General features: G+C 45.1%; 2 protein-coding genes across 5 annotated transcripts in view; one reads left to right on the top strand and one right to left on the bottom strand.

Moving 5' to 3' along the window:
- LOC139383331 (lysyl oxidase-like 3b) overlaps window positions 1-24,755 on the top strand; it is a 288,262-nt gene that overhangs the window by 47,310 nt on the left and 216,197 nt on the right. For 3 of the 4 annotated variants that reach the window (XM_071127828.1, XM_071127827.1, XM_071127826.1), the window contains 4 exons: window positions 94-209; window positions 865-1,001; window positions 1,794-1,905; window positions 2,064-3,517. In XM_071127828.1, coding sequence (XP_070983929.1) covers window positions 94-209; window positions 865-1,001; window positions 1,794-1,905; window positions 2,064-2,137 — 439 coding nt within the window. In that variant the 3' untranslated portion in view covers window positions 2,138-3,517. Of the gene's footprint in view, window positions 1-93; window positions 210-864; window positions 1,002-1,793; window positions 1,906-2,063; window positions 3,518-24,755 lie in introns of those variants that run through there. The other variant, XR_011628724.1, reaches the window with a different exon arrangement.
- LOC139383770 (small ribosomal subunit protein mS26-like) lies at window positions 21,960-24,461 on the bottom strand. The gene is made up of 4 exons (XM_071128336.1): window positions 24,227-24,461; window positions 23,524-23,647; window positions 22,859-23,359; window positions 21,960-22,734 (listed from the first exon to the last, which is right to left on the bottom strand). Exons 1-3 carry the CDS (start codon window positions 24,352-24,354, stop codon window positions 23,228-23,230), a joined length of 384 nt encoding a protein of 127 aa, XP_070984437.1. The 5' UTR covers window positions 24,355-24,461; the 3' UTR covers window positions 21,960-22,734; window positions 22,859-23,227.

Below are 24,755 nucleotides of genomic sequence, written 5' to 3'. Positions count from 1 at the left end.
CAGATATGACAGGTATAACAGGTATGACAGATACTGTATGACTGGTATAATAGTTTTTAATGATTCTTCACTGCTGTTGCACTCCCCATGCAGGCACTACCACAGCATGGACATCTTTACCCACTACGACCTGCTGTCATCCAATGGGACCAAGGTGGCTGAGGGACACAAGGCTTCCTTCTGTCTAGAGGACACAGAGTGTCACGAGGGTGAGTCTGGAAGGCAAACCAATCAAAACAGTCTACTGGAAGTCTATTCAATCAGAACAGTCTACTACTGTCCACCCAATCAGAACAGAGTCTATTGGCGTGCCATCCAATCAGATCAGACTTCCCTAGATGGCCAGCCAATCAAATATGGCCTATTTTTGGGTGTTAAGATTAGGGACATCTTATCCAAATCCAAGTGAAACATTTTGTATCTGGTTTTGGAGGATATAGTATTTTTGGTTAAAAGTCTAATAGTTGTAAACTGTGTTCTCTAGGTATCTCTAAGAGGTAGGAGTGTATCTGTGTTCTCTAGGTATCTCTAAGAGGTAGGAGTGTATCTGTGTTCTCTAGGTATCTCTAAGTGGTAGGAGTGTATCTGTGTTCTCTAGGTATCTCTAAGTGGTAGGAGTGTATCTGTGTTCTCTAGGTATCTCTAAGAGGTAGGAGTGTATCTGTGTTCTCCAGGTATCTCTAAGAGGTAGGAGTGTATCTGTGTTCTCCAGGTATCTCTAAGAGGTAGGAGTGTATCTGTGTTCTCCAGGTATCTCTAAGTGGTAGGAGTGTATCTGTGTTCTCCAGGTATCTCTAAGTGGTAGGAGTGTATCTGTGTTCTCCAGGTATCTCTAAGAGGTAGGAGTGTATCTGTGTTCTCCAGGTATCTCTAAGCGGTATGAATGTGCTAACTTCGGAGAGCAGGGCATCACCGTGGGGTGTTGGGACCTGTATCGCCATGACATCGATTGCCAGTGGATCGACATCACCGACATCAAACCAGGAAACTACATCCTACAGGTGGACTACCATTTTTAAGAGGCTTTTTTTTTTAAATCCTGGGGAAGCCCCGAATCAGACACAGAACTTCCAAAATGTGTAACTGCATGAAGTTTTGAAAAATGGAAACTACAAATTTGAGTTGTCAAACTGTGTGAAATTCTTCTGCATTTATTCTGTCTGCATTTATTCTGTCTGCATTGATTCTGTCTGCATTGATTCTGTCTGCATTGATTCTGTCTGTATTGATTCTGTCTGCATTTATTCTGTCTGCATTTATTCTGTCTGCATTTATTATGTCTGCATTGATTCTGTCTGCATTGATTCTGTCTGCATTGATTCTGTCTGTATTGATTCTGTCTGCATTTATTCTGTCTTCATTGATTCTGTCTGAATGTTTCTGTCTGCATTTATTCTGTCTGCATTTTATCTGTCTGCATTTAATCTGTCTGTATTGATTATGTCTGCATTTATTATGTCTGCATTTATTATGTCTGCATTTACTCTGTCTGCATTTATTCTGTCTGCATTTATTCTGTCTGCATTTATTATGTCTGCATTGATTCTGTCTGCATTTATTATGTCTGCATTGATTCTGTCTGCATTTATTCTGTCTGCATTTTTTCTGTCTGCATTTATTCTGTCTGCATTTATTCTTTCCCCGTTGCTTTTTCATGAACCCTTTGAAAACTCACCAAACGCCTTTAGGGGCCCGGAACCTCCAGACACACTGCAGATTATGGAGTGACAGAATTATTTTAACGTGAACTCCGTATCATTTACCTCTTGTGTTTGACGTTCAAATCCTTACAGATTGTGATCAATCCAAACTTTGAAGTGGCAGAGAGTGACTTCACCAACAACGCCATGAAATGCAACTGCAAGTACGACGGCCACCGGATCTGGCTTCACAACTGCCATATGGGTGAGGACCTGTACACCGAGATGTGTCATGTTTTATTGAATGGTCACCAGTCTGAATAAGGTCCTATAGAGGAAATATGGTGTCATTTCAGACATACCCCTGGTTTGTTCCAGACTCTTCCGCTGCTTTCTGTCTCTGACTGTCGGTTGCCCCTACAGGTGATGCCTTCAGTGAGGAGGCAGAGAGGAAGTTTGAGAAATACCCAGGACAGCTCAACAACCAGATCTCATAATCTGCCTAGCAACACACCAATCTCATCAGACCCCCATTGTACAAATAAAAAAAGGGGGTGGCTGATGCGTCTAACCATGTTCAACAATGGGATAACCAATCACCAAACCCTCCATCACCTATCTACCTGCCAGAAACCCAATTCATTATCATATCCCAAACCAACCAACCAATCACAACCAACATCATTAAATCACAAGCAACATTCCACAGGGCAGCAGTCAGCAAGTGATCTTAGACTAGGATTCAATCCGAACGCATTTTGTCGACCGATGCACATTTTAATTAAAAGGCGTTGTTTCCTGCGCTTGCAGAGACCGCATTCACGGTAAAACGCTCCGTGTGTCGGCTTCAAATGACCTTTAAAATGTCAAGCTCGCTCTACCGCGGGTCAGATTGAATCCAGGCCTTGACGGGAGGAGCTATATGGTGAATCATGTGTTGGTGTATGTTACATAGTGAATGTGTTGGTGTATGCCAGTGTTTTTGTTATTATACTTGAATACTTTGTGCTCTAAGATTTTATTTTTTAACAAACTTATTTCAGATTTTGTTTTTGTTCAAACGTGAGTATATTATGCTAAATTTCACAGAAGAACAAGTCACAGAAGAACAAGTCATATGATATCATACTAGTCTTAATTCATGTTTGACTGATTGATGTCTGACGTTCAACCTTTTCATTCATGTTTTGCTAAAGTTATGAATGAAGTTTAGTTTTTGTTGTTGTCCAGTCTGTAGTTTTGAAAGGTGACCCAGAGGTGTATTCACTAGGAACCAAGCAGAAGCAAACGAAAACAGGTGAAGGACCTACCTACATTTGTCCAATATAAGCTCTTTGGTTTCGTTGCAAAACGTTTTCAGTTGTTTTGCTACGCTGTGCGCTAATGAATACACCTCAGGAGAAGCCGCTCGTCCTTATTCTGCTACAAGACATCTTCATAATGACCTGAGGTATCACAGTCGAACCATCCAATGTTGTTGCATCTCCATGTAGTTCTCATAGTTCACACGTGAAGATCTATTTAGATCAAATTCAAATCTGGACCTTGAAGCCAGTTCCACTGCTTTTTTCATTCTTCCCCTTTAATCAGGGCCTGATTTAGACCTGGGACACCAGGTGGGTGATTCCCCTTTAATCAGGGACTGATTTAGACCTGGGACACCAGGTGGGTGATTCCCCTCTAATCAGGGACTGATTTAGACCTGGGACACCAGCTGGGTGATTCCCCTCTAATCAGGGACTGATTTAGACCTGGGACACCAGGTGGGTGCAATTAATAATCAGAAAACCTGTAGTACTCCGGACCCTAGGGTAAACACAAATTGTAAAGTGTTGGTCCCATGTTTCATGAACTGAAATAAAAGATCCCATAAGTTGTCCATGTGCACAAAATGCTTATTTCTCTAAAATGTTGTGCACAATTTTTTTTACATCCCTGTTATTGAGAATTTCTCCTTTGCCAAGATAATCCATCTACCTGACAGGTGTGGCATATCAAGAAGCTGATTAAACAGCATGATCATTACACAGGTGCACCTTGTGCTGGGGACAATAAAAGGTGCAGTTTATCACACAACACAATGCCACAGCTGTTTTAAGTTTTGAGGGAGCGTGCAATTGGCACGCTGACTTCAGGAATGTCCACCTGAGCTGTTATCAGAGAATTATCTACCATAAGCCGCCTCCAACGTTTTAGAGAATTTGTCAGTATGTCTAACCAGTCTCACAACCGTAGACCACGCATAACCACGCCAGCCCAGGACCTCCACATCCGGCTTCCTCACCTGTGGGATCGTCTGAGACCAGCCACTTGGACAGCTGATAAAACTGTGGGTTGGCACAACCAAAGAATTTCTGCACAAACTGTCAGAAACCGTCTCAGGGAAGCTCATCTGCGTGCTCGTCGTCCTCACCGGGGTCTTGACCTAACTGCAGTTCGGCGTCGTAACCGACATCAGTGGGGAAATGCTCACCTTCGATGGCTACTAGCAATCTGGAGAAGTGTGCTCTTCACGGAGCAATCCCAGTTTCAACTGTACCGGGCAGATGGCAGACGTCTGGCTTTATGTGGGCGAGCGGTGTGCTGATGTATTCCCAGTCATTTGAAATCCCTAGTTAAGGGACCTAATGAATTTATTTCAAATCTTTGAAATTGTTGAATGTTACGTTTATATTTTTGTTCGGTGTAGTTTGGATGTGTTTGTACACATACAGAACACACCAGAAAGTGAATCATATTTGTAAATGTACTTACTGCCCAGTGTTTCCAGGTCCTAAGGGAGATTATGACTGAGATAAGGAATATTCATTAGGTTATTACACATTAAACAGATACTGAATATTCATTAGGTTATTACACATTAAACGGCTAAGGAATATTCATTAGGTTATTACACATTAAACAGATACTGAATATTCATTAGGTTATTACACATTAAACGGATAAGGAATATTCATTAGGTTATTACACATTAAACAGATACTGAATATTCATTAGGTTATTACACATTAAACGGATAAGGAATATTCATTAGGTTATTACACATTAAACGGCTAAGGAATATTCATTAGGTTATTACACATTAAACAGATAAGGAATATTCATTAGGTTATTACACATTAAACAGATACTGAATATTCATTAGGTTATTACACATTAAACAGATACTGAATATTCATCAGGTTATTACACATTAAACTGATAAGGAATATTCATTAGGTTATTACATATTAAACAATAGACTGACCTGACCTTTAAAACCACACAGTATTACAACATTAAACAGATGTAGCCTTTCCTATGACGACCCACTAAGAGGATATCCCTATGACTACCCACTAAGAGGATATCCCTATGACGATCCACTAAGAGGATATCCCTATGACTACCCACTAAGACGATATCCCTATGCTGGAGCCTTTCCTATGACGACCCACTAAGAGGATATCCCTATGACTACCCACTAAGAGGATATCCCTATGACGACCCACTAAGAGGATATCCCTATGACTACCCACTAAGAGGATATCCCTATGCTGGAGCCTTTCCTATGACTACCCACTAAGAGGATATCCCTATGACGACCCACTAAGAGGATATCCCTATGACTACCCACTAAGAGGATATCCCTATGACGACCCACTAAGAGGATATCCCTATGACTACCCACTAAGACGATATCCCTATGCTGGAGCCTTTCCTATGACGACCCACTAAGAGGATATCCCTATGACGATCCACTAAGAGGATATCCCTATGACTACCCACTAAGACGATATCCCTATGCTGGAGCCTTTCCTATGACGACCCACTAAGAGGATATCCCTATGACTACCCACTAAGAGGATATCCCTATGACGACCCACTAAGAGGATATCCCTATGACTACCCACTAAGAGGATATCCCTATGCTGGAGCCTTTCCTATGACTACCCACTAAGAGGATATCCCTATGACGACCCACTAAGAGGATATCCCTATGACTACCCACTAAGAGGATATCCCTATGACGACCCACTAAGAGGATATCCCTATGACTACCCACTAAGAGGATATCCCTATGACTACCAACTAAGACGATATCCCTATGCTGGAGCCTTTCCTATGACGACCCACTAAGAGGATATCCCTATGACGATCCACTAAGAGGATATCCCTATGACTACCCACTAAGACGATATCCCTATGCTGGAGCCTTTCCTATGACGACCCACTAAGAGGATATCCCTATGACTACCCACTAAGAGGATATCCCTATGACGACCCACTAAGAGGATATCCCTATGACTACCCACTAAGAGGATATCCCTATGCTGGAGCCTTTCCTATGACTACCCACTAAGAGGATATCCCTATGACGACCCACTAAGAGGATATCCCTATGACTACCCACTAAGAGGATATCCCTATGACGACCCACTAAGAGGATATCCCTATGACTACCCACTAAGAGGATATCCCTATGACTACCCACTAAGACGATATCCCTATGCTGGAGCCTTTCCTATGACGACCCACTAAGAGGATATCCCTATGACTACCCACTAAGAGGATATCCCTATGACTACCCACTAAGAGGATATCCCTATGCTGGAGCCTTTCCTGTGACGACCCACTAAGAGGATATCCCTATGACGACCCACTAAGAGGATATCCCTATGCCGGAGCCTTTTGACCGACTGAACTTAAGGTGAGCATACTGTGACGGCCCGGGGTAGAATCTCAATGGCATTTTCTTGATTTCTCGTGTCTTCTCTTCCCGCTTCCTTCTCATCCAATGGGTTTTTAGAGGTGGCAAGAGAGAGGATGCGGGGAAATCAAAGAAATGCAATAGATCTTCTGGCTTTCCCAACACCCCCTCATCCACAGGCACGGGGTCAGAAGCAGCACCTCTAGATGGAAAACAACTGTTGGTCAGGTTTGACATTAGCCTAGTCCCAGATAAGTTGTCTCCTTCTATAGCCTGGTCCCAGATCAGTTGTCTCCTTCTATAGCCTGGTCCCAGATCAGTTGTCTCCTTCTATAGCCTGGTCCCAGATCAGTTGTCTCCATCTATAGCCTGGTCCCAGATCAGTTGTCTCCATCTATAACCTGGTCCCAGATCAGTTGTCTCATTCTATAGCCTGGTCCCAGATCAGTTGTCTCCATCTATAGCCTGGTCCCAGATCAGTTGTCTCCTTCTATAGCCTGGTCCCAGATCAGTTGTCACCTTCTATAGCCTGGTCCCAGATCAGTTGTCTCCATCTATAGCCTGGTCCCAGATCAGTTGTCTCCTTCTATAGCCTGGTCCCAGATCAGTTGTCTCCTTCTATAGCCTGGTCCCAGATCAGTTGTCTCCTTCTATATATAGCCTGGTCCCAGATCTGTTGTCTCCTTATACAGCCTGGTCCCAGATCAGTTGTCTCCTTCTATAGCCTGGTCCCAGATCAGTTGTCTCCTTATACAGCCTGGTCCCAGATCTGGTGTCCCCTTCTATATATAGCCTGGTCCCAGATCTGTTGTCTCCTTATACAGCCTGGTCCCAGATCAGTTGTCACCTTCTATACCCTGGTCCCAGATCAGTTGTCTCCTTCTATAGCCTGGTCCCAGATCTGTTGTCTCCTTCTATAGCCTGGTCCCAGATCAGTTGTCTCATTCTGTAGCCTGGTCCCAGATCAGTTGTCTCAGTCTATAGCCTGGTCCCAGATCAGTTGTCTCCTTCTATAGCCTGGTCCCAGATCAGTTGTCTCCTTCTATAGCCTGGTCCCAGATCAGTTGTCTCCTTCTGTAGCCTGGTCCCAGATCAGTTGTCACCTTCTATAGCCTGGTCCCAGATCAGTTGTCTCCTTCTATAGCCTGGTCCCAGATCAGTTGTCTCCTTCTATAGCCTGGTCCCAGATCAGCTGTCTCCTTCTGTAGCCTGGTCCCAGATCAGTTGTCTCCATCTATAGCCTGGTCCCAGATCAGTTGTCTCCTTCTATAGCCTGGTCCCAGATCAGTTGTCACCTTCTATAGCCTGGTCCCAGATCAGATGTGACTCCTTCTATAGCCTGGTCCCAGATCAGTTGTCACCTTCTATAGCCTGGTCCCAGATCAGATGTGACTCCTTCTATAGCCTGTTCCCAGATCAGTTGTCGCCATCTATATCCTGGCCCAGATCAGTTGTCTCCATCTATATCCTGGTCCCAGATCAGTTTGTGCTCTTGCCAACTCCATTGCCGTCATTGATAAGCATTCAAGACGTTACATTGTGGAGAATGTTCCCCAGTGAACCTCCTGATGATCACGAAGAGTTAAACGTTGACATATGGTTGCATCAGTCAGTCAGAGTGGAGTGAAGTAACGTTGTTTAACAACCTTGTTGTGAATAAGTCACACCTCTTCGTAGATCCATACGGATCCACAACTCTTCATTTTAGAGACCCAATGATTTATAAAAACGCGGTCATAAAACAACGGTTGTAATATTAACACACTAACGGTAGGAAGAATGACAATGTTTATCTGATGTCATCAAGTACAAGCCCAGTTGATCACGTGTAGCAACTAGAAACAGCGCCACCCTCAGGCACTCCAGATAAGTGCATGTACAAGCACGACATCTTTCTTCAGATCATTTTTTTAACATTGAACATCTCAACACGTATCAACAATTTTTTACCTCAACACAACTGTCAATACATGGCCGATGTATTTTCCAATGCCTTTTTAATAAAAAATGTTTAACCCTTTGTTTGAATTATATAAAGTCTGACAGACTAAAAGTCAAATAATATTTGTATTTGTATTTATTATGGATCCTCATTAGTTCCTGCCAAGGCAGCAGCTACTCTTCCTGGGGTTTATTATGGATCCCCATTAGTTCCTGTCAAGTCAGCAGCTACTCTTCCTGGGGTTTATTATGGATCCCCTTTAGTTCCTGTCAAGGCAGCAGCTACTCTTCCTGGGGGTTTATTATGGATCCCCATTAGTTCCTGTCAAGGCAGCAGCTACTCTTCCTGGGATTTATTATGGATCCCCATTAGTTCCTGTCAAGGCAGCAGCTACTCTTCCTGGGATTTATTATGGATCCCCATTAGTTCCTGTCAAGGCAGCAGCTACTCTTCCTGGGGTTTATTATGGATCCCCATTAGTTCCTGCCAAGGCAGCAGCTACTCTTCCTGGGGTTTATTATGGATCCCCATTAGTTCCTGTCAAGTCAGCAGCTACTCTTCCTGGGGTTTATTATGGATCCCCATTAGTTCCTGTCAAGGCAGCAGCTACTCTTCCTGGGATTTATTATGGATCCCCATTAGTTCCTGTCAAGGCAGCAGCTACTCTTCCTGGGATTTATTATGGATCCCCATTAGTTCCTGTCAAGGCAGCAGCTACTCTTCCTGGGGTTTATTATGGATCCCCATTAGTTCCTGTCAAGGCAGCAGCTACTCTTCCTGGGATTTATTATGGATCCCCATTAGTTCCTGTCAAGGCAGCAGCTACTCTTCCTGGGGTTTATTATGGATCCCCATTAGTTCCTGACAAGGCAGCAGCTACTCTTCCTGGGGTTTATTATGGATCTCCATTAGTTCCTGCCAAGGCAGCAGCTACTCTTCCTGGGGTTTATTATGGATCCCCATTAGTTCCTGCCAAGGCAGCAGCTACTCTTCCTGGGGTTTATTATGGATCCCCATTAGTTCCTGCCAAGGCAGCAGCTACTCTTCCTGGGATTTATTATGGATCCCCATTAGTTCCTGCCAATGTAGCAGCTACTCTTCCTGGGGTTTATTATGGATCCCTATTAGTTCCTGCCAAGGCAGCAGCTACTCTTCCTGGGGTTTATTATGGATCCCCATTAGTTCCTGACAAGGCAGCTGCGACTCTTCCTGGGGTTTATTATGGATCCCCATTAGTTCCTGCCAAGGCAGCAGCTACTCTTCCTGGGGTTTATTTTGGATCCCCATTAGTTCCTGCCAAGGCAGCAGCTACTCTTCCTGGGGTTTATTATGGATCCCCATTAGTTCCTGCCAAGGCAGCAGCTACTCTTCCTGGGATTTATTATGGATCCCCATTAGTTCCTGCCAAGGCAGCTGCTACTCTTCCTGGGGTTTGTTATGGATCCCCATTAGTTCCTGCCAAGGCAGCAGCTACTCTTCCTGGGGTTTATTATGGATCCCCATTAAAGGCAGCAGCTACTCTTCCTGGGGTTTATAATGGATCCCCATTAGTTCCTGACAAGGCAGCAGCTACTCTTCCTGGGGTTTATTATGGATCCCCATTAGTTCCTGCCAAGGCAGCAGCTACTCTTCCTGGGGTTTATTATGGATCCCCATTAGTTCCTGCTAAGGCAGCAACTACTCTTCCTGGGATTTATTATGGATCCCCATTAGTTCCTGCCAAGGCAGCAGCTACTCTTCCTGGGATTTATTATGGATCCCCATTAGTTCCTGCCAAGGCAGCAGCTACTCTTCCTGGGGTTTATTATGGATCCCCATTAGTTCCTGCCAAGGCAGCAGCTACTCTTCCTGGGGTTTATTATGGATCCCCATTAGTTCCTGTCAAGGCAGCAGCTACTCTTCCTGGGGTTTATTATGGATCCCCATTAGTTCCTGCCAAGGCAGCAGCTACTCTTCCTGGGGTTTATTATGGATCCCCATTAGTTCCTGCCAAGGCAGCAGCTACTCTTCCTGGGGTTTATTATGGATCCCCATTAGTTCCCGACAAGGCAGCAGCTACTCTTCATGGGGTTTATTATGGATCTCCATTAGTTCCCGCCAAGGCAGCAGCTACTCTTCCTGGGGTTTATTATGGATCCCCATTAGTTCCTGCCAAGGCAGCAGCTACTCTTCCTGGGGTTTATTATGGATCCCCATTAGTTCCTGCCAAGGCAGCAGCTACTCTTCCTGGGGTTTATTATGGATCCCCATTAGTTCCTGCCAAGGTAGCAGCTACTCTTCCTGGGGTTTATTATGGATCCCCATTAGTTCCTGCCAAGGCAGCAGCTACTCTTCCTGGGGTTTATTATGGATCCCCATTAGTTCCTGCCAAGGCAGCTGCTACTCTTCCTGGGGTTTATTATGGATCCCCATTAGTTCCTGCCAAGGCAGCAGCTACACTTCCTGGGGTTTATTATGGATCCCCATTAGTTCCTGCCAAGGCAGCAGCTACTCTTCCTGGGGTTTATTATGGATCCCCATTAGTTCCTGACAAGGCAGCAGCTACTCTTCATGGGGTTTATTATGGATCTCCATTAGTTCCTGCCAAGGCAGCAGCTACTCTTCCTGGGGTTTATTATGGATCCCCATTAGTTCCTGCCAAGGTAGCAGCTACTCTTCCTGGGGTTTATTATGGATCCCCATTAGTTCCTGCCAAGGCAGCAGCTACTCTTCCTGGGGTTTATTATGGATCCCCATTAGTTCCTGCCAAGGCAGCAGCTACTCTTCCTGGGGTTTATTATGGATCCCCATTAGTTCCTGCCAAGGCAGCAGCTACTCTTCCTGGGATTTATTATGGATCCCCATTAGTTCCTGCCAAGGGAGCAGCTACTCTTCCTGGGGTTTATTATGGATCCCCATTAGTTCCTGCCAAGGCAGCAGCTACTCTTCCTGGGGTTTATTATGGATCCCCATTAGTTCCTGCCAAGGCAGCAGCTACTCTTCCTGGGGTTTATTATGGATCCCCATTAGTTCCTGCCAAGGCAGCAGCTACTCTTCCTGGGGTTTATTATGGATCCCCATTAGTTCCTGCCAAGGCAGCAGCTACTCTTCCTGGGATTTATTATGGATCCCCATTAGTTCCTGCCAAGGTAGCAGCTACTCTTCCTGGGGTTTATTATGGATCCCAATTAGTTCCTGCCAAGGCAGCTGCTACTCTTCCTGGGGTTTATTATGGATCCCCATTAGTTCCTGTCAAGGCAGCAGCTACTCTTCCTGGGGTTTATTATGGATCCCCATTAGTTCCTGCCAAGGCAGCAGCTACTCTTCCTGGGGTTTATTATGGATCCCCATTAGTTCCTGCCAAGGCAGCAACTACTCTTCCTGGGGTTTATTATGGATCCCCATTAGTTCCTGCCAAGGCAGCAGCTACTCTTCCTGGGGTTTATTATGGATCCCCATTAGTTCCTGCCAAGGCAGCTGCTACTCTTCCTGGGGTTTATTATGGATCCCCATTAGTTCCTGCCAAGGCAGCAGCTACTCTTCCTGGGGTTTATTTTGGATCCCCATTAGTTCCTGCCAAGGCAGCAGCTACTCTTCCTGGGGTTTATTATGAATCCCCATTAGTTCCTGCCAAGGCAGCAGCTACTCTTCCTGGGGTTTATTATGAATCCCCTTTAAAGGCAGCAGCTACTCTTCCTGGGGTTTATTATGGATCCCCATTAGTTCCTGACAAGGCAGCAGCTACTCTTCCTGGGGTTTATTATGGATCCCCATTAGTTCCTGACAAGGCAGCAGCTACTCTTCCTGGGGTTTATTATGGATCCCCATTAGTTCCTGCCAAGGCAGCAGCTACTCTTCCTGGGATTTATTATGGATCCCCATTAGTTCCTGCCAAGGCAACAGCTACTCTTCCTGGGGTTTATTATGGATCCCCATTAGTTCCTGCCAAGGCAGCAGCTACTCTTCCTGGGGTTTATTATGGATCCCCATTAGTTCCTTCCAAGGCAGCAGCTACTCTTCCTGGGGTTTATTATGGATCCCCATTAGTTCCTGTCAAGGCAGCAGCTACTCTTCTTGGGGTTTATCATGGATCCCCATTAGTTCCTGCCAAGGCAGCAGCTACTCTTCCTGGCGTTTATTATGGATCCCCATTAGTTCCTGCCAAGGCAGCAGCTACTCTTCCTGGGGTTTATTATGGATCCCCATTAGTTCCTGACAAGGCAGCAGCTACTCTTCATGGGGTTTATTATGGATCTCCATTAGTTCCTGCCAAGGCAGCAGCTACTCTTCCTGGGGTCCAGCAAAATTAATGCAGTTTATGCAATTCGAAAATCATTACAATACAATCACAGATTTCACAACACACTGCGTGCCCTCAGGCCCCTACATAGTCTATTCTGGACTTGGGGAATGTGAAGAGACCTCTGGCGGCATGTCTTGTGGGGTATGAATGGGTGTCTGAGCTGTGTGCCGGTAGTTTAAACAGACCTCTGGTGGCATGTCTTGTGGGGTATGAATGGGTGTCTGAGCTGTGTGCCGGTAGTTTAAACAGACCTCTGGTGGCATGTCTTGTGGGGTATGAATGGGTGTCTGAGCTTTGTGCTAGTAGTTTAAACAGACCTCTGGTGACATGTCTTGTGGGGTATGAATGGGTGTCTGAGCTGTGTGCCGGTAGTTTAAACAGACCTCTGGTGGCATGTCTTGTGGGGTATGAATGGGTGTCTGAGCTGTGTGCCGGTAGTTTAAACAGACCTCTGGTGGCATGTCTTGTGGGGTATGAATGGGTGTCTGAGCTGTGTGCTAGTAGTTTAAACAGACCTCAGGTGGCATGTCTTGTTGATAGTGTTGTTAAGAAGGTAGAAACTAGGGCCTGTAGGACCTGCCTTGTTGATAGTGTTGTTAAGAAGGTAGAAACTAGGGCCTGTAGGACCTGCCTTGTTGATAGTGTTGTTAAGAAGGTAGAAACTAGGGCCTGTCGGACCTTCCTTGTTGATAGTGTTGTTAAGAAGGTAGAAACTAGGGCCTGTAGGACCTGCCTTGTTGATAGTGTTGTTAAGAAGGTAGAAACTAGGGCCTGTAGGACCTGCCTTGTTGATAGTGTTGTTAAGAAGGTAGAAACTAGGGCCTGTAGGACCTGCCTTGTTGATAGTGTTGTTAAGAAGGTAGAAACTATGGCCTGTAGGACTTGCCTTGTTGATAGTGTTGTTAAGAAGGTAGAAACTAGGGCCTGTAGGACCTGCCTTGTTGATAGTGCTGTTAAGAAGGTAGAAACTAGGGGCTGTAGGACCTGTCTTGTTGATAGTGTTGTTAAGAAGGTAGAAACTAGGGCCTGTAGGACCTGCCTTGTTGATAGTGCTGTTAAGAAGGTAGAAACTAGGGCCTGTAGGACCTGCCTTGCTGATAGTGTTGTTAAGAAGGTAGAAACTAGGGCCTGTAGGACTTGCCTTGTTGATAGTGTTGTTAAGAAGGTAGAAACTAGGGCCTGTAGGACCTGCCTTGTTGATAGTGCTGTTAAGAAGGTAGAAACTAGGGGCTGTAGGACCTGCCTTGTTGATAGTGTTGTTAAAAAGGTAGAAACTAGGGCCTGTAGGACCTGCCTTGTTGATAGTGTTGTTAAGAAGGTAGAAACTAGGGCCTGTAGGACCTGCCTTGTTGACAGTGTTGTTAAGAAGGTAGAAACTAGGGCCTGTAGGACCTGCCTTGTTGACAGTGTTGTTAAGAAGGTAGAAACTAGGGCCTGTAGGACCTGCCTTGTTGATAGTGTTGTTAAGAAGGTAGAAACTAGGGCCTGTAGGACCTGCCTTGTTGATAGTGTTGTTAAGAAGGCAGAAAATAGGGCCTGTAGGACCTGCCTTGTTGATAGTGTTGTTAAGAAGGTAGAAACTAGGGCCTGTAGGACCTGCCTTGTTGATAGTGTTGTTAAGAAGGTAGAAACTAGGGCCTGTAGGACCTGCCTTGTTGATAGTGTTGTTAAGAAGGTAGAAACTAGGGCCTGTAGGACATGCCTTGTTGATAGTGTTGTTAAGAAGGTAGAAACTAGGGCCTGTAGGACCTGCCTTGTTGATAGTGTTGTTAAGAAGGTAGAAACTAGGGCCTGTAGGACCTGCCTTGTTGATAGTGTTGTTAAGAAGGTAGAAACTAGGGCCTGTAGGACCTGCCTTGTTGATAGTGTTGTTAAGAAGGTAGAAACTAGGGCCTGTAGGACCTGCCTTGTTGATAGTGTTGTTAAGAAGGTAGAAACTAGGGCCTGTAGGACCTGCCTTGTTGATAGTGTTGTTAAGAAGGTAGAAACTAGGGCCTGTAGGACCTGCCTTGTTGATAGTGTTGTTAAGAAGGTAGAAACTAGGGCCTGTAGGACCTGCCTTGTTGATAGTGTTGTTAAGAAGGCAGAAACTAGGGCCTGTAGGACCTGCCTTGTTGATAGTGTTGTTAAGAAGGTAGAAACTAGGGCCTGTAGGACCTGCCTTGTTGATAGTGTTGTTAAGAAGGTAGAAACTAGGGCCTGTAGGACCTGCCTTGTTGATAGTGTTGTTAAGAAGGTAGAAACTAGGGCCTGTAGGACCTGCCTTGTTGATAGTGTTGTTAAGAAGGTAGAAACTAGGGCCTGTAGGACCTGCCTTGTTGATAGTGTTGTTAAGAAGGTAGAAACTAGGGCCTGTAGGACCTGCCTTGTTGATAGTGTTGTTAAGAAGGTAGAAACTAGGGCCTGTAGGACCTGCCTTGTTGATAGTGTTGTTAAGAATGTAGAAACTAGGGCCTGTAGGACCTGCCTTGTTGATAGTGTTGTTAAGAAGGTAGAAACTAGGGCCTGTAGGACCTGCCTTGTTGATAGTGTTGTTAAGAAGGTAGAAACTAGGGCCTGTAGGACCTGCCTTGTTGATAGTGTTGTTAAGAAGGTAGAAACTAGGGCCTGTAGGACCTGCCTTGTTGATAGTGTTGTTAAGAAGGTAGAAACTAGGGCCTGTAGGACCTGCCTTGTTGATAGTGTTGTTAAGAAGGTAGAAACTAGGGCCTGTAGGACCTGCCTTGTTGATAGTGTTGTTAAGAAGGTAGAAACTAGGGCCTGTAGGACCTGCCTTGTTGATAGTGTTGTTAAGAAGGTAGAAACTAGGGCCTGTAGGACCTGCCTTGTTGATAGTGTTGTTAAGAAGGTAGAAACTAGGGCCTGTAGGACCTGCCTTGTTGATAGTGTTGTTAAGAATGTAGAAACTAGGGCCTGTAGGATCTGCCTTGTTTCTAGTGCTGTTAAGAAGGTAGAAACTAGGACCTGTAGGACCTGCCTTGTTGATAGTGTTGTTAAGAAGGTAGAAACTAGGACCTGTAGGACCTGCCTTGTTGATAGGGTTGTTAAGAAGGTATAAACTAGGGCCTGTAGGACCTGCCTTGTTGATAGTGTTGTTAAGAAGGTAGAAACTAGGGCCTGTAGGACCTGCCTTGTTGATAGTGTTGTTAAGAAGGTAGAAACTAGGGCCTGTAGGACCTGCCTTGTTGATAGTGTTGTTAAGAAGGTAGAAACTAGGGCCTGTAGGACCTGCCTTGTTGATAGTGTTGTTAAGAAGGTAGAAACTAGGGCCTGTAGGACCTGCCTTGTTGATAGTGTTGTTAAGAAGGTAGAAACTAGGGCCTGTAGGACCTGCCTTGTTGATAGTGTTGTTAAGAAGGTAGAAACTAGGGCCTGTAGGACCTGCCTTGTTGATAGTGTTGTTAAGAAGGTAGAAACTAGGGCCTGTAGGACCTGCCTTGTTGATAGTGTTGTTAAGAAGGTAGAAACTAGGGCCTGTAGGACCTGCCTTGTTGATAGTGTTGTTAAGAAGGTAGAAACTAGGGCCTGTAGGACCTGCCTTGTTGATAGTGTTGTTAAGAAGGTAGAAACTAGGGCCTGTAGGATCTGCCTTGTTGATAGTGTTGTTAAGAAGGTAGAAACTAGGGCCTGTAGGACCTGCCTTGTTGATAGTGTTGTTAAGAAGGTAGAAACTAGGGCCTGTAGGACCTGCCTTGTTGATAGTGTTGTTAAGAAGGTAGAAACTAGGGCCTGTAGGACCTGCCTTGTTGATAGTGTTGTTAAGAAGGTAGAAACTAGGGCCTGTAGGACCTGCCTTGTTGATAGTGTTGTTAAGAAGGTAGAAACTAGGGCCTGTAGGACCTGCCTTGTTGATAGTGTTGTTAAGAAGGTAGAAACTAGGGCCTGTAGGACCTGCCTTGTTGATAGTGTTGTTAAGAAGGTAGAAACTAGGGCCTGTCGGACCTTCCTTGTTGATAGTGTTGTTAAGAAGGTAGAAACTAGGGCCTGTAGGACCTGCCTTGTTGATAGTGTTGTTAAGAAGGTAGAAACTAGGACCTGTAGGACCTGCCTTGTTGATAGTGTTGTTAAGAAGGTAGAAACTAGGGCCTGTAGGACCTGCCTTGTTGATAGTGTTGTTAAGAAGGTAGAAACTAGGGCCTGTAGGACCTGCCTTGTTGATAGTGTTGTTAAGAAGGTAGAAACTAGGGCCTGTAGGACCTGCCTTGTTGATAGTGTTGTTAAGAAGGTAGAAACTAGGGCCTGTAGGACCTGCCTTGTTGATAGTGTTGTTAAGAAGGTAGAAACTAGGGCCTGTAGGATCTGCCTTGTTGATAGTGTTGTTAAGAAGGTAGAAACTAGGGCCTGTAGGACCTGCCTTGTTGATAGTGTTGTTAAGAAGGTAGAAACTAGGGCCTGTAGGACCTGCCTTGTTGATAGTGTTGTTAAGAAGGTAGAAACTAGGGCCTGTAGGACCTGCCTTGTTGATAGTGTTGTTAAGAAGGTAGAAACTAGGGCCTGTAGGACCTGCCTTGTTGATAGTGTTGTTAAGAAGGTAGAAACTAGGGCCTGTAGGACCTGCCTTGTTGATGGTGTTGTTAAGAAGGTAGAAACTAGGGCCTGTAGGACCTGCCTTGTTGATAGTGTTGTTAAGAAGGTAGAAACTAGGGCCTGTCGGACCTTCCTTGTTGATAGTGTTGTTAAGAAGGTAGAAACTAGGGCCTGTAGGACCTGCCTTGTTGATAGTGTTGTTAAGAAGGTAGAAACTAGGACCTGTAGGACCTGCCTTGTTGATAGTGTTGTTAAGAAGGTAGAAACTAGGACCTGTAGGACCTGCCTTGTTGATAGGGTTGTTAAGAAGGTATAAACTAGGGCCTGTAGGACCTGCCTTGTTGATAGTGTTGTTAAGAAGGTAGAAACTAGGGCCTGTAGGACCTGCCTTGTTGATAGTGTTGTTAAGAAGGTAGAAACTAGGGCCTGTAGGACCTGCCTTGTTGATAGTGTTGTTAAGAAGGTAGAAACTAGGGCCTGTAGGACCTGCCTTGTTGATAGTGTTGTTAAGAAGGTAGAAACTAGGGCCTGTAGGACCTGCCTTGTTGATAGTGTTGTTAAGAATGTAGAAACTAGGGCCTGTAGGACCTGCCTTGTTGATAGTGTTGTTAAGAAGGTAGAAACTAGGGCCTGTAGGACCTGCCTTGTTGATAGTGTTGTTAAGAAGGTAGAAACTAGGACCTGTAGGACCTGCCTTGTTGATAGTGTTGTTAAGAAGGTAGAAACTAGGGCCTGTAGGACCTGCCTTGTTGATAGTGTTGTTAAGAAGGTAGAAACTAGGGCCTGTAGGACCTGCCTTGTTGATAGTGTTGTTAAGAAGGTAGAAACTAGGGCCTGTAGGACCTGCCTTGTTGATAGTGTTGTTAAGAAGGTAGAAACTAGGGCCTGTAGGACCTGCCTTGTTGATAGTGTTGTTAAGAAGGTAGAAACTAGGGCCTGTAGGACCTGCCTTGTTGATAGTGTTGTTAAGAAGGTAGAAACTAGGGGCTGTAGGACCTGCCTTGTTGATAGTGTTGTTAAGAAGGTAGAAACTAGGGCCTGTAGGACCTGCCTTGTTGATAGTGTTGTTAAGAAGGTAGAAACTAGGGCCTGTAGGACCTGGCTTGTTGATAGTGTTGTTAAGAAGGTAGAAACTAGGGCCTGTAGGACCTGCCTTGTTGATAGTGTTGTTAAGAAGGTAGAAACTAGGGCCTGTAGGACCTGCCTTGTTGATAGTGTTGTTAAGAAGGTAGAAACTAGGGCCTGTAGGACCTGCCTTGTTGATGGTGTTGTTAAGAAGGCAGAGCAGCGCTTTATTATGGACAGACTTCTCCCCATCTTAGCTACTGTTGTATCAATATGTGTTGACCATGACAGTTCAGGGTTACAATCCAGGGTTACCCCAAGAAGTTTAGTCTCCTCAATTTGCTCAATTTCCACATTATTCATTACAAGATTTAGTCGTGGTTTAGGGTTTAGTGAATGATTTGTCCCAAATACAACGCATTTTAATAGTTAGGACTAACTTATTCCTTGCCACCCACTCTGAAACTAACTGCAGCTCTTTAAGTGTTGTAGTCATTTCAGTCGCTGTAGTAGCTGACGTCTATAGTGTTGAGTCATCCACATTCATACTCTTTATCCACATTATAGCAGGGGGTGTAAAGCCATAACACCCTCTGTGTTCTGTTAGACAGGTAACTCTTTATCCACATTATAGCAGGGGGTGTAAAGCCATGACACATACGTTTTTCCAGAAGCAGACTATTATCGATAATGTCAAAAGCCGCACTGAAGTCTAACAAAACAGCCCCCACAATCATTTTATCATCAATTTCTCTCAGCCAATCATCAGTCATTTGTGTAAGTGTTGTGCTTGTTGAATGTCCTTCCCTATCAGCATGCTGAAAGTCTGTTGTCAATTTGTTTACTGTAAAATAGCATTGTTTCTGGTCAAACACCATTTTTCCCAGAAGTTTACTCAGGGTTGGTAACAGGCTGATTGGTCGGCTATTTGAGCCAGTAAAAGGTGCTTTACCATTCGTAGGTATAGGAATAACTTCAGCTTCCCTCCAGGCCTGAGGGCACACGCTCTCTAGTAGCCTTCAATTGAAGATGTGGCAATAAGGTCTGCTATTATGCTCAGTCATTTTCCATCCAGCTTGTCCAGACCCCGGTGGCTTTCACACATATTATCCAGATACTGACTGTTAGCACTTGGTGGTCTATAGCAGCTTCCCACAAAAATAGGCTTTAGGTGAGGCAGATGAACCTCTAGCCGTGTTACTTCAACAGTGTAACAGTATATATCAGGGTTTTCAGTTCTGGTAGCGTTTTTACCATTTTGTTGGGTCATCCATAACAAGTTGATGTCCCTGGTTTGTCTGTGGATAATTTGTTGCTTTTCACTGTTTGTTTTGGTGTTGAAGCTGCAGAACACGCAGGTGAGTAGTTTCCTTCCAGGCGGGTCAGTTGTTTCAGGTTCTCTTTACACAGGATGAGGTAAGTCCAGAATGGTTTCTGAGTGTCTCTCTGGGGGTGTTGTTCATGTGTTTAACAGGGCCTGAGTGTCATACAGCCTCTAAAAGGGCCTGAGTGTCATACATCCTCTAAAGGCCTGAGTGTCATACATCCTCTAAAAGGCCTGAGTGTCATACAGCCTCTAAAAGGCCTGAGTGTCATACAGCCTCTAAAAGGCCTGCGTGTCATACATCCTCTAAAAGGCCTGAGTGTCATACATCCTCTAAAAGGCCTGAGTGTCATACAGCCTCTAAAAGGCCTGAGTGTCATACAGCCTCTAAAAGGCCTGAGTGTCATACAGCCTCTAAAAGGCCTGCGTGTCATACAGCCTCTAAAAGGCCTGAGTGTCATACAGCCTCTAAAAGGCCTGAGTGTCATACAGCCTCTAAAAGGGCCTGCATGTCATACACCCGGATCTGCAGCCCCGGCCTCCTGGTCTTCTCTTCAATGCGATTGACGGGGGGTTTGGGGCCCGGTCCGGTATTTGCAGTAAATCCTTTGCGGCCGACTCGTTAAAAGAACAAAAAATCTTCATCCAGTTGGAGGCGAGTAATCGCTGTTCTGACATCCAGAAGCTCTTTTCATGGAGCAGAAACATTACGTACAACATCTCCTCCGGCGCCATTATAATAATTATAATGATTTAAAGCCACATGACTCGCAATAAAGTAGTAGAGAGGATCAATCGGGAAGAAACAATGATTTATTACATAACATTCTCATTGTGACCTTGACAGATGAGAAGTCCATAGATTGAAGTTGTACAGCACTATCATAACCTGTAAACCCCCATAACCAAACTGGTGGAAACATGGGTAATTGTGCCAGGAAACTGTTCATCACACACATAGTGTGTGCCTGTGATTATTATTATTTGACCCTGCTGGTCATTTATGAACATTTGAACATCTTGGCCATGTTCTGTTATAATCTCCACCCGGCACGGCCAGAAGAGGACTGGCCCACCCCTCATACCCTGGTTCCTCTCTAGGTTTCTTCCTAGGTTCTGGCCTTTCTAGGGAGTTTTTCCTAGCCACCGTGCTTCTACACCTGCATTGCTGTTTGGGGTTTTAGGCTGGGTTTCTGTACAGTTTCTGTACAGCACAGAGATATCAGCTGATGTACGAAGGGCTATATAAATACATTTGATTTGATAGTAGGCTGTCGTTTTTTAAGGGTTGAGTTCCTGTCCGAATACATCGCAGACAGGCCCTGCATGACAGATATTACAACACATATGAAAAGGTATTTAACAAATCATGGCTGTATTCACTAGGAACCAAACAGAATTAAATGGAAGCGAAGGAAACAGGGAGGGACCTACCTGAATTTGTCTAATAGAAACTAGGTTTGTGAATGGTCAGGGGCCTCACGATACGATATTATCGCCATAGTGAGGGAGGGACCTTGCCAAACATATTGGTCACGATACGATCACCATAGTGAGGGACCTTGCCAAACATATTGGTCACGATACGATTGCCATAGTGAGTGACCTTGCCAAACATATTGGTCACGATATTATCACCATAGTGAGGGACCTTGCCAAACATATTGGTCACGATATTATCGCCATAGTGAGGGAGGGACCTTGCCAAACATATTGGTCACGATACGATATTATCACCATAGTGAGTGAGGGACCTTGCCAAACATATTGGTCACGATACGATATTATCACCATAGTGAGGGAGGGACCTTGCCAAACATATTGGTCACGATATTATCGCCATAGTGAGGGAGGGACCTTGCCAAACATATTGGTCACGATATTATCGCCATAGTGAGGGAGGGACCTTGCCAAACATATTGGTCACGATATTATCGCCATAGTGAGGGAGGGACCTTGCCAAACATATTGGTCACGATACGATCACCATAGTGAGGGACCTTGCCAAACATATTGGTCACGATACGATATTATCACCATAGGGAGGGACCTTGCCAAACATATTGGTCACGATACGATCACCATAGGGAGGGAGGGACCTTGCCAAACATATTGGTCACGATACGATCACCATAGTGAGGGACCTTGCCAAACATATTGGTCACGATACGATATTATCGCCATAGTGAGGGACCTTGCCAAACATATTGGTCACGATACGATATTATCACCATAGGGAGGGACCTTGCCAAACATATTGGTCACGATACGATCACCATAGGGAGGGAGGGACCTTGCCAAACATATTGGTCACGATACGATCACCATAGTGAGGGACCTTGCCAAACATATTGGTCACGATACGATATTATCACCATAGTGAGGGACCTTGCCAAACATATTGGTCACGATACGATCACCATAGGGAGGGAGGGACCTTGCCAAACATATTGGTCTCTGTATGTCTGCTGCCGAGGCAAGAGAGAACATTAGAAAAACACGTTTTTTTTAATAAATTGGAAATAAAGATGGAGAAGATGGAGAGAAAGCTACAGGATGAACGGAGTTCTGAGGCAACTTACAGGCCTTTTACAGTAACGCTATACAGCGAGTGTACAAAACATTAAGAACACCTTCCTAATATTGAGTTGCCCTCAGAGCAGCCTCAATTCGTCGGGGCATGGACTCTACAAGGTGTCGAAAGCGTTCCACAGGGATGCTGGCCCCATGTTGACTCTAATCCCGGTCTCAAGTGTCTCAAGGCTTAAAAGTCCTCCTTTAACCCGTGTCCTCCCATCTACACTGATTGAAGTGGATTTAACAAGTGACCTCAATAAGGGATCATAGCTTTCACCTGGATTCACCTGGTCAGTCTATGTCAAGGAAAGAGTAGGTGTTCCTAATGTTTTGTACACTGTGTAATATCGTCAAAAATAACATTGCGATACGTAACTATCGATTCCACCCCCCCCCCCCCCCATTACTAACATAAACGCCACAATTTGCTAGGGCTTGGACAAATGACTACACCCCAGCTAACCACATGGTTGAGCAAGACATTTTCTAGATAAAGGATAAGTAGCATATTGTTCATGCTTTTCTCCGCTGACAAAACAACAGCTGTTTCCAAGTGGGCGTGGCAGATATCACAACTGTTCAGTGAAGGACTCCGGTAGAATACACATGCCTATAATCAATGAAAAGTGGCTATCGAGGAGGGGAGGAGGCCTCTTCTGTTTGCCTACTAACGAATCGCCAGAGATGCTGGTTAACGTGCTCAACATCCGCTCATGTCTGAAGGAGACGACACCTGCGAGGGTAAAAAAAACAAAAAAACACGCCAACGAACTCTTTTTATTTTTTTAAATATTTTTTTATATATATTGACTTTCTTAACGGTTTCCGGGTCACAGAGGAGAGAGGGTGGAGGAATGAGAAAAGGCCACGCTGCCCGTGTTCCAGAGCATTGTGACGGACTGACTGATCTACAAATAATAATGAGTAGTCATTTAGGATGCAAGGTGATTTGTAGATCAGTCCGTCGTGACCCGCATACAATGTCAAACGAGCTCACTATCTTGCCAGTCTCCTCTGAGGCCAAGGCTCCGAGGTGAAGTTCCCCTTAGGTATAGATCCGGAATCAGCTTCCATTCCCACAATCCTAACCTGAACCATAGTGGAGGAAAAGGATAAACTGAATCCAGATCAGAGTCTAGGGGCAACTTCACGCTACACTTCCAGCCATCCTCAGTCTCTCTCACTGCAGCACAGTCCTCTTCACCACGCGGCCATCTTTGTCGATGGCAAAGTTATAGTTCTTAGGGTTGTCCAGGGCTTCCTCAATACGCTGGTCCAGGTTCTCCAGGTTGATGAAGCTCTTGGCCTCCTCCTGGAACAAAGCCATGTATGTAGAGAGTTGAGACATTGACATGACACTACAACATTCTAGTTTCAGAGGGAAACAACTTCCGCCAACATGGCGCCGCATTTGTTTACAACAAGGTCAATAAACGTAACTTTGGCTTTCAAAAGGTTGATGAAAACTCTACATACCTGAATCCGCATTATCTCCTCTCCCTTCTCTTTAACAAAGCTTTCCATGGCCTGCTCTCGCAGAATGGCTGCCTCTGTCTTCTTGACCTCAGCAGCTTCCACCTCTTTCTGAACTCTCAGTTCCCTAAAGGCAGAGAACAAGAGAGAGGAGGGAGAGAGAGAGGAGTGGGAGAGAGAGGAGAGGGAGAGAGAGGAGAGGGAGAGAGAGGAGAGGGAGAAAAGAGAGAGAGGGGAGAGGGACAGAGAGAAGAGGGAGAGAGGAGAGGGAAAGAGAGGGAGAGAGAGCAGAGGGAGAGAGAGGAGAGAGGGAGAGAAGAGAGAGAGGGGAGAGGGAGAGAAGAGAGAGAGGGGAGAGGGAGAGAGAGAGAGGGGAGAGGGAGAGAAGAGGGAGAGAGAGAGAAGAGGGAGAGAGAGAGAAGAGGGAGAGAGAGAGAAGAGGGAGAGAGAGAGAAGAGGGAGAGAGAGAGAAGAGGGAGAGAGAGAGGAGAGGGAGAGAGAGAGGAGAGAGAGAGAGAAGAGAGGAGGGAGAGAGAGAGGAGGGAGAGAGAATGTGAATACAAGACAGACATAATTTCCCATTAAGCTTTATGGATTATTTGATGGAGGTGGACATGAAAAGGGGCAGTGAAAAGTGCTCTGCACTACGTAGGGAATAGGGTGCCATTTGGGACAAAGCAGAACCGATGTCCCGTTCCTTCCTGACCTGATCTTGAGCATGCGGAGATTCTCCTCCTGGTTCCAGGTCATGAGGGAGCGGTGCTCCTCCGCCTCCTGCTTCGCCCTCTCCTCCGCCAGGGAGCCCACCTCCTCTTCATACCTCTTCCTCAGCATCTCCTCCTTGAACTCCAGCCTGACAACCACGTCAAACTAATCACAACCTCATTCATGGCCAACAACATTATAACCGTCTCTGTGTTCTCCATACTGAAAACTCTCCAAAACCCTTCTTCTGTAAAAGTGAAAGTCACCCAGTCAAATACTACTTGAGTAAAAGTCTGAAAGTATTTGGTTTTAAATATACTTAACTATCAAAAGTAAATGTATAAATCATTTTGACTTCCTTATATTAAGCAAACCAGACGGAAAAATTTCCTTGTATTTTTTAAATTTAATTACGGATAGCCAGGGGCACACTCCAACACTCAGAACAGAATTTACAAACAAAGCATTTGAGTTTAGTGAGTCCTCCAGATCAGAGGCAGTAGGGAGGACCAGGGATGTTCTCTGTTTAT

The sequence above is a fragment of the Oncorhynchus clarkii genome, chromosome 25 (assembly GCF_045791955.1).
Source record: "Oncorhynchus clarkii lewisi isolate Uvic-CL-2024 chromosome 25, UVic_Ocla_1.0, whole genome shotgun sequence".
Lineage (NCBI taxonomy): Eukaryota > Metazoa > Chordata > Actinopteri > Salmoniformes > Salmonidae > Oncorhynchus > Oncorhynchus clarkii.
The sequence above is the reverse complement of the archived record's forward strand: the minus strand, read 5'-3'. Positions and strand labels throughout refer to the sequence as shown.

Excerpts from the sequence above, each read along its gene's own strand:
- LOC139383770 (XM_071128336.1), bottom strand. The coding sequence starts at position 24,354 with ATGCTGAGGAAGAGGTATGAAGAGGAGGTGGGCTCCCTGGCGGAGGAG. Across the intron at positions 23,648-24,226 it reads CTCCGCATGCTCAAGATCAG|GGAACTGAGAGTTCAGAAAG; the intron begins GTCAGGAAGGAA and ends CTCTGCCTTTAG. Across the intron at positions 23,360-23,523 it reads AGGAGATAATGCGGATTCAG|GAGGAGGCCAAGAGCTTCAT; the intron begins GTATGTAGAGTT and ends GCTTTGTTCCAG.